Source organism: Lycium ferocissimum, chromosome 11 (assembly GCF_029784015.1).
Source record: "Lycium ferocissimum isolate CSIRO_LF1 chromosome 11, AGI_CSIRO_Lferr_CH_V1, whole genome shotgun sequence".
Lineage (NCBI taxonomy): Eukaryota > Viridiplantae > Streptophyta > Magnoliopsida > Solanales > Solanaceae > Lycium > Lycium ferocissimum.
The window spans coordinates 45,072,589-45,082,747 of NC_081352.1; the positions used below are offsets into that span (position 1 = coordinate 45,072,589).

At 34.5% G+C, this 10,159-nt stretch overlaps 1 protein-coding gene across 1 annotated transcript in view; it reads left to right on the plus strand.

Annotated features, from left to right (window-relative positions):
• Positions 1-209: 209 nt before the first annotated feature.
• The window catches only part of LOC132038396 (MYB-like transcription factor ETC2), an 11,240-nt gene continuing 1,290 nt past the window's right edge, over positions 210-10,159 (plus strand). Inside the window, exon 1 of the mRNA XM_059429071.1 lies at positions 210-264. Coding sequence (XP_059285054.1) covers positions 210-264 — 55 coding nt within the window. The remainder of the gene's footprint in view (positions 265-10,159) is intronic.

A 10,159-nucleotide genomic window follows, 5' to 3' on the forward strand; every position in this document is an offset into this window, starting at 1 on the left:
TCAAATCTTCAATCCCCAAGTGTGGTGTAGGAACCCTAGTCTCCAAAACTTGTGTTTTTGTGCCAAGGATCATCTATTACAAAACCCTTGAAGAGTTTTTATAAATCCCAAAAATGTGCAAGAGAACTGGACAAAAATACCCCTGCGTGCCTCCTCTGTTATTCGCGGGATGAGCCACGGGCATAGCGTGAGAGTCATGCGCTTCACACATGTCTCGCGCGCTGCACGTTCAGCTTTTTAGTCTTCTGGCAGAGCGCGTGACAGGTTCGTGATTCACGGGCAAGACGTGCGAGTCAATCGCGTGATTCACGGACGATGCTTTTCCTTTAAAGTTCCTATTCTCCTTTGCTGACAAGCCGTGTGTCAACTGTGCGAATCACATGACACTCCTGCGAGTCACACACCTTGCTATCCTATGTCCTTAGCTCATTTTTGCTAGTTTTCACTTAGTTTGATTCCAATTCTCTTCATGACTCAATGCACCTGAAATAGTAGCAATACACACCAATAATAGCCATTATCATAGCTAAAGGACACAAAAACCAAAGCAAAGAGGTTGTAATAAGTGGTAAAATCGCCACTTATCAAAGTTGAAGCTAAGGTTTTCTCCAAGTGAGGCATGTCTATCCAAAACCCATTTCTACATAATCAAAGGTGAGTTTTATGATCATTTCATGTTATTTAGAATATTGAGTGGTTGAAACACTAGGATTATGGAAGTAAGTAGAAGATGGGTTACAAATATGAGAATGGTAGTATTTTTGAGTAGTAGCTTCACATGAATCATGATTCTTGACATGTTACGAGTATAATTATGCTATAAATGATATTAAGAATATGGGAGAAATATTATATGAGGATTAATGTGGTGTTATATTATAGCTATGGTTATGAATGACTTTGAGAGGGAATTTTGGGGAATTAGATAATGTCGAACTTGTCAAGTTATGGGCTATGATATTATGAATGTTGTTATTGATGTTTGGGAGTTGTTATATCATATGGAGGAAGTCGTAGAAACAAAGGAGATGCTGCCCAATTTTCGTTAGCTTTAGCCTAAGCTTAATTATGTTTCCGATTATCTAATCTTAGCACGAATTCCTTTAAATGTAGAATTACGAACTTGGAAGGAAGCGTATAGTCGGCAAGTTAGAAAGGCCAAAAGGTATGTAAGGCTAGTCCCTTCTTCTCTTAAGGCATGATTCCTATGACACGACTTCCTTTATCTTTCCATGACTTTCTTACATTCCGGAAACTATGAGCCAATGTTTATAAAGAGCTTCTCATGAGATAAAGATGAGAGATATGTTATGAATATGATAATGATGATGATGAGTCTAAGCCTAGAGATCCTAAAGCTCATGATATGATATTTCGACGAAGCTAATGATCCTTATACGATTCTTTGGTGATATTCATTGTCGCTAGACTCACCTTATAATGCTAGTCCCTTCAAGGTGAGGCATGATGATCATGGCTACTCCATAATAGAATCGGGGGGTTCTCGACCTTACATCACCCCGACAGAGTTATAGTTGTCTTTGAGTTCTTACGCATGCCTATGATAAGTGTATGATAATGAGATTACACCGTGCCTATATGGCTGGGCAGACACCGCTAAGGCGGGCGGCATATACACCATGTCTAGAGGGCATGAGCAGACACCACTAGTGGGCGGCATGAGATGTTTACCCCGGACGCAGGAGGCCTGGACGCGGGCTAATGATGATCACACCGTACCTATATGGTCGGGCAGCTTATAGATGCATACTTGATATGATGATGTTTATGATGTAAGTTAGCATGCATTATTATGTCTTAAGTGACTTTCAGTTGCAGGTTGTTCCCTTATTTCTTTGATGTGTTATTATTGTTCATGCCTTACATACTCAGTACAATGTTCGTACTGACGTCCTTTCTTTTTGGACACTGTGTTCATGCCCACAGGTAGACAGGGAGGTAACCTAGATTCATAGGAGTTTATCAGCAGATTTATAGGAGCACCCCATTATACCGGAGGTGCCATTTTGATACATTATTTTGTGTATATACATATGGGAATGACGGGGTCCTATCCCGTCCTTATGTCACAGTACTCTAGTAGAGGCTCGTAGATACGTATGTGTAGGTAGTATTGTCTCATGAATCCATCAGCGTATATTTTGTATATCATTTTGCAGCCGTGAGGGCTTATGTATATTTATATATTGTCTTGGAGTCTATATGTGTTCAGGATGAGTATGATGACTAGCGTAATGAGTGGTGCTCGGTAGTCAGCTCCGGGCACCCGTCGTGACCCACTAATTGGGTCGTGAGAATATAGGCAAAAAGTTACCGCTTGGTATTTTGAATTACAATTTGTTATCAACATTTTTTTTATTATTAAAGATGTTAATTAAATTATTATTTTCTTAAACTGAAAGCTCTACTTCTGAGCTATATATGGTGCTCAATTTAATTGATTATAGCATTAAGCGGTACTAAGAAGATAATGCTTAAAATCTATTGCATAATTGATTAGGTTTCAAGCAAAGAGTCCGTATGTCTGCTAATGTGCATAACTTGGCCTAAATAGGATTGGATTTTTAGAATTTGTGTTTACATTAATAACCAGCTACGTTATGGTCTCTTTTCAATGACAATTTTATCCTTTTCTAATAAAAGTTAAAGTTAATAATTAAGGACATAAAACTCGTTCAATATTTGAAGGCTATTTTGGTCAACCAACATTTCTATATATAATAAGTGCCAAGGAGGGACGAACACGTGAAATCCCTCTCCTTGTACCCTTTAACTTTTCAAATTGTACCCATAGTAAATATTTGTACCAAAAACTATATAACTTGTACATTTTATTCAATTATTTTTATATTTCACGTAAACATATGTTATAATACTTAATATTTATTCCCTTCTCATGTATAGACATATGCACTTCAAATTTAATTCTCTGACATATTTATTTCCTCCGTGCACTTTTACTTGTTCACTTTTGACTTTTCGTGTTCTAACTGAATATTTATTCTCTTCTCATGTATAGACATATGCAGTTCAATTTTAATTCTCCTTCACAAATTTATTTTCTCCATGTACTTTTACTTGTTCACTTTTGATTTTTTACATTCTTATGGAAAAAGTACCAAAACCTATATAACTTATACACTTTATTCAATTATTTTTATATCCCACGTAGACATATGTCATAATACTTAATATTTATTCCTTCTCATGTATAGACGTATGCATTTCAAATTTAATTCTCCGATATATTTATTTCCTCCGTGCACTTTTACTTGTTCACTTTTAACTTTTCATGTTTTAATGAATATTTATTCTCTTCTCATGTATAGACATATGCAGTTCAATTTTAATTCTCCTACACAAATTTATTTCCTCCATGCACTTTTACTTGTTCACTTTTGACTTTTTACATTCTTAACATATTTATTTCCTCCGTGTACTTTTACTTGTTCACTTTTACCTTTTCATATTCTAGCTGAATATTTATTCTCTTCTCATGTATAGACATATGCAGTTCAATTTTAATTTTCCTACACAAATTTATTTCCTCCATGCACTTTTACTTGTTCAGTTTTGGCTTTTTACATTTCTATCTATATTATTTTTCTATATATAATAAGCGGCTTTGGGGGGACGAACACGGCTCCCCAAGCTTGTACCAACAGCTTCACGAATTGTACCCACATTAAATTCTTGTACCATGAGCTATATAATTTGTACACTTTATCCAACTATTTTTATATCCCATGTAGACATATGTCATAGTACTTAATATTTATTCCCTTCTCATGTATAGACATATGCACTTTAAATTTAATTCTCCAACATATTTATTTTCTCCGTGTACTTTTACCGGTTCACTTTTGACTTTTCGTGTTCTAGCTGAATATTTATTCTCTTCTCATGTATGGACATATGCAGTTCAATGTTAATTCTCCTACACAAATTTATTTCCTTCATGCACTTTAATTTGTTCACTTTTGACTTTTCACATTCTTTGAGAATTAATAAATTTCACGTGGATATATGTCATAGTATGCGAATATTTATTCTCTTCTCATATATACACGTGTGCACTTCTATTTTAATTCTCCGACACATATTTATTTCTTCCTTGCACTTTTACTTGTTCATTTTGACTTTTCACGTTATTTAAGAATTAATAAATGAAGTACTCCTTCCGTCCCATGTTACTTGGCCACGTTACTATACTTGACTTTTCACATTCTTTAAGAATTAATAAAAATGAAGTGCTCCCTTCGTCCATATTAACGTAGACATGTGTCATAGTACTTAATATTTAATAAGCGGCTTGTGGGGGACGAACACGGCTCATAAGTGGCTTGGGGGTACGAAACACAGCTGCCCAAACTTGTACCAAAAGCTTAACAAATTGTACACGCAATGAATGTTTGTACTATAAGCTATATAAATTGTACACTTTATGTTATATCCCGCATTTTCGTGCAATCGGATAATTCGAGACAATTGCGGGAGGACGACAAGCAAGGTCCTATTTTTATTTTGTTAAGCATATAAATGGCTTAGGAAGCATTTAGCAGCGGAATCATTAAGAAAGGTCAAGGGCATAAAGGAAAATTCGAAATACGTCTCGTGGAATTATGGAGGAAGACGAAGGGTAAATTTGGAATTTGGAAAAATAGTTGCATGAATTACAAGAATTGGACATGGAATAATTGGGCTTGGAATAAAAGAATAAAAAGAGGGAAAAGAGAGGCCCAACCGGCCAAGGCTAGTCCAAGCCCATGGAAAATTAATTCCATGTGGTAAATAAATAAGAGACCATGTGTTCATCTAGAGAATTCAAGAGAGAAACAAAAGAAACTAGAGAAAAAAAGAAGAAGGCCTTCGGCCATAGAGAAAGGAGAAGAGAAAAAGAAAAAGAAAAATTTTCTAGCCTTCAATCTTGTTCCAAAAGTTGTTGTCTTGTGATAATCCTACTAAGTTGAGGGTCCTTAGCAAGTTGGAGTGCTTGTTAGAGCAAGAGCAACACTTATTCATGCAAGTTGAAATTCCTAGCCAAGTAGAGAATTGAAGAAGAAGGTAAGAATTCACTTTCTTTTTATGTGTTATGGATGGCTTTGTGTGTTGTAGCATGTAAAAGTGGATGAAATTCATGGAAGGGAGAAAACCATGTGTGGCCGTGTACCTAAGGGTGTGTATAGGAATGATGATTTAACTATTTTATCTAATATATGGTTGTTGTTATTGTGAATGCTATGTGGATAATGGAAATTGAATGATTTTGGAGAGGTCGTAGTTGTGTATATATATATGTTGTGGCCGTGTAGTGCATATGGTAGGTATAGCCGTGTATATGTGTTGAACTATGAAGAAATGGTGAGCAAGTTTTATTTAGTATGTTGGTTGTTGTGTTGTGAATTGCATGTTCTAAATAAAAGCTTAATGAGTTTGGAGAAGTTGTGGTGGTTGGAGACTTGTTGTGCAAGGTTTATGTAAATGGAATATAATGTTCTTGAATGTATGGAGGATTATGAGACTTGTATGATATTGTTGGTATATGAATTATTAGTTTGTTATTGTTTTCATTGGAGTTGGAAGGTCTTAATGGAAGTAGTATATTGATTAAGTTGTTAGAATGTATCTTGGATTGAAATTGGAAATTGTTAATATGGTTGCGATATTATGATTGATAGTTGGCCGGGTTGAATTCCCGGATTGTTGTTGATGAGAATTGGCTAAGATGATTTTGGGGAATGATGTATTTACAGAGGAAGTCTTTCCGAAATTTCGGTAGCCAAGTGTTGTTTTAAGAATTCAATTCTAAAGGCACTAATCATGTTTGGTAAACATGACCAATTTGTAGATTACGGCGAAGTTGGAGCTTGAATTTGGAGTGGCATAAGGAGCGAAAAGAGGTATGTAAGACTTTATTTCCTTTCTTTGGCATGTCTTAGACGTGTAGGCTTGATTTCGTGCCTCGGGGACTTTCCTAACTCTAGAAATCCGAGATTGAAATTAACTACTATTCATTCAGTAGAATTGAATTAGAACTTGCATAGAATGTTGGAAAAACTTCTTGGGCATCCAGAACTTACACAAATAGGACTCGATTACCCTAAGACCCTCCCAAGTGACGCCATGAATTGTAACATACGTAAATTTGATATGCCACCTCAGCCGACTCGAGGTGGGCCCACTATTCCCGAATTCTTTCCTATTGTCCCCTTTGACTTATTTTCATTCTATAGTTAAGGAAAGTTTTTGGTTATTATTTTAACTACTAAATCATAGTTGTTTTAACTAATCCCTCGATTCCCAAAACACGATTTTCCTTCCTAAAAGTTTACAAATGTTTTCCAAAATATTCGTTTTTCTCCAAAAACTAAGTTTTTCAATATTGCAAGCCTTAATGACTATGACGACGACTATGGCTCTATGATGAAAAATGATGATGCTATGATTAAAGGTTCCCAGTCTATGATTCCAGCGACGAGATGAGAACGTTAAGCTATTTCTGGAATTCTCAACTCTATCCATGAATAGTGTCTACTTCTAAAGATTCCAAGTGTATGACACGATGCCCTATGATCCTGTTCTATATTTTCTCATGATATTACTCCCCACTAATAGTCTCGCCTTATATAAATCATTCCTTCAAGGTGAGGCAAGCGCCCATAATTATTCTATAATGTGATCGGAGGTTCTCGACCTTACGTCACTCCGATAAGTACATGATTTCTCTTGGGCTCCCCTGCATGCTATGGTATATATATATATATGTATAAAAATGTATTTGGGGAAAAGGCGGGAAAAAGAGAGCGAGGGACGCGGCGCCGGGCTATACTCACGGTGCATGTATCCGTACTTGACTTGATATCATCCCGGACGCGGGATGCCGGACGCGGGATTCATGGGCGAGCCGATGTATTCGGTGCTATGTGGGCGAGCCGACACTGTTCGGTGCTATGATACTATGATATACTATGCTATGCTATGATACTATGATATACTATGCTATGCTATGATACTATGATATACTATGCTATGCCGTGGCACTATGACACACTATGCTATGCTATGATACTATGACCCACTACGACATGATATAAACTCTATTTTCTATATCTATGAAAAGAAATGTTTTTCAAAAAACAACAAGCATGCATGGTATCCGGCCTGAAAGGGGTGTTCCTATGCACAGGTTACTTTCTTATCTCAGTATATATCCATGACCCCATGATGTTGCTACTTATAATCTATGCTCTTGTTTATGTTACTTTCCATGTCTTACATACTCGGTACACTATTCGTACTGACGCCCCTTCATGTGGCGGCGTTGCGTTTCATGCCGCGCGAGTCGGCGAACGGCGGATGCGATTCCTAGGAGTTCCTCGGCGGCATCTTTGCGGCGCTCCGGTTGTTTCGGAGCCCCAGTTCCTTGGTACTACTTTTGTGTACATATTCGGGCACGGCGATACTCGGCCTTCCTATGTATATTGTGTACTATGTTTAGAGGCTCGTGAACAGATATGTACAGTAGCTATTTGCACTCCTGATTGTCCCCGTCGCTGTATAGTATGATCGTAAAGCCTATTAGTCTATGTTCATAGTTGTGCTATGCATGTTAATGTCATTAAAAAAAAACGGTGTAGTTCATACGTGCAATAAGAGTCAGCGGGTTCGCTCGGCTCCGAATATGGGGTCGGGTGCCCATCACACCCTAGTAAGATCGGGGTGTGACACTTTACCCAACTATTTTTTAATCCCACGTGGACATTTCTAATATGTCATAGTACTTAGACACATTTATTTCCTCCGTGCACTTTTACTTCTTCACTCTTGGGTTTTCGCGTTCTTGAAAAATATAATATGCGTGTGTCCAAATTACTTGTTCATTTATAAAATCAAAATAAAATTAATCCTTCCTAATCAATATTCTTGAAAATAGTCTATTGGAGAGAGACTATAACAAATGTCTAAGTGGATAAAAAAATAATTGATTAAAGGGTGCAATTTATATAACTTTTGGTACAAATTTGCATTGCTATTGTTCGTCCTCTTTTCACGTTTAAAGTATTAAGAAAGAAGGAAAACTCTTTCTCAATACTTTACTTATCTTACTCTCTTTTGCATTATCTGATTATTGTTTCTTTACATTTATAAAATGTATTAGTTTATATTTTCATTTAGGAATTAAAATTTGGTGATTTACGATATAACATATCACATTTCTAATATGTAATAATACTTAATATTTATTCCATAGACGTATGCACTTTAATTTTAATTATCCGACACATTTATTTCCTCATATTTTTTTAATTAATTTAATAAAAATATTTTATTAGTTTTAAAAAAATCAATATATACAACAATGGTTCTTATGTTTGGATCTGAACAGTTAATTGATTGAGATGGATATCAACTTATCAGTATACATATAAGATATTATACAATTTAAAAGAAAAAATCTAAAATCAAAATATTAATTTTTCCTCACCTTCTTACTAATTTTCTTTTTCACATTGATGAACAACTTTCATTGTCATGACTATGACAAATTTTTAAAAATTATTTACAAAATACAAACCTTAAAGGCAGTAATTAAAGTGAATAAACATGTTCGTAAGATCCGTGCATCGCACGGCTACATATATAACTAGTTTATATTCATGCTTTTAAAATAATTCTATGTTGCGCTTTGCACGAATATTTTTTGACAAATATTGCCAAAAGCGTACTATTGAATTATAAATTTTAATTGCATTGATATGCTAAAAATTATTTTTATTATGGCATATGTATAAAATCAATCTAAAAATGATTCATAATTCAATAACAATAAAGCAAAACAAAACAATATAAAGGTAACCCAAATTCTCATAAAAAAATTCATCACCCTAGAATTATTTTAAGCCTTTTAACGTTAAATCCATATATACGACGACAAATAAAACATTCCTCAATTTCAAAAAAAAGAAAAAACAATAGAGAAACTAATATACCTTTTCAGAAATTTGCTAAATTTTGTTCCTTCATTCTTCCGCAGTCCACACAGCTTATGATTAATACTCTTCAATACAATTTATGATGGACAATGTAGAATAATAATTTCTTTTATGGAAATGTTTGACTTATTCTTTTTCTTGACGAATTCTTACAATGAATTTAACTCCCATTGAATTGTAAATATAATTGAAATAAGAAAAGGAAAAGAGATAAAGTTTCACAAACCAAATTCCCAACAATATTAGATAACATCTCTTTATCTCCAGCAGGGTGCTTATTGGGAGGATCTCTGATGATACTTACTTCGGCAAAATATTTTATAATTTGGCACATTAATTGCAAAACAACTATTCCTAGAAGTAAACCAACAACTATTTCAAGTTGACTCGTATTACAATTAGAAGTAAAACAATTTTCTAGCAGCTTAATGTAGGCGTTTATTAGTGTGATGAACTGACTTTAAATTGGAAAAAGAATTCTATCTTTGGGTAAAATTTTGGATATTACGATTGTATCCATCTTTAAATTGTCCAGTATTTATATGTTTTAACTTTTAAGTGGTTTTCGGAAGGATTTAAGTTTTCAGTTGAATTCAAAGTCCTAGATATTAGGGAAAATTAATATAACAATTTTATCCAATATGAACTTATTATTTAGAGAAAATTTCAACTTAAAAGGATATAAAAGTCGTTTAATATTTAAAGAATATTTTGGTCAACCAACATTTATATTCATGCTTTTAAAATAATATAGACTAGTCTCTATGTTCGTGCTTCGCACGAATATATCTTGCTTCATATGCTACAAAATGCATAAATAAAATCTAAACATTCAGCTGCTTCTATATTCTAAATATAATTGATAATTTGACGCAAAGACCTCTAAAGTTGATAATAAGTTTATACCACGCAATAGGATTGTGTAATCATCATGAGCCTTAGCGGGTCTCATTGTTATCTAACTAATACGAATTCCAATGCCGTAATCCCACATAAATGTTTAACAATACTTCCACAAAAGCCAAAATTATTATTAGAATCCCCCAGCATTAGCACCCGAAAAACTACATAAAGTTGAAAAAAAAAATATAATAATTAAAAGAAATAATACCTTTCAAAAAATTTACCGAATTTTGTTATCTTCT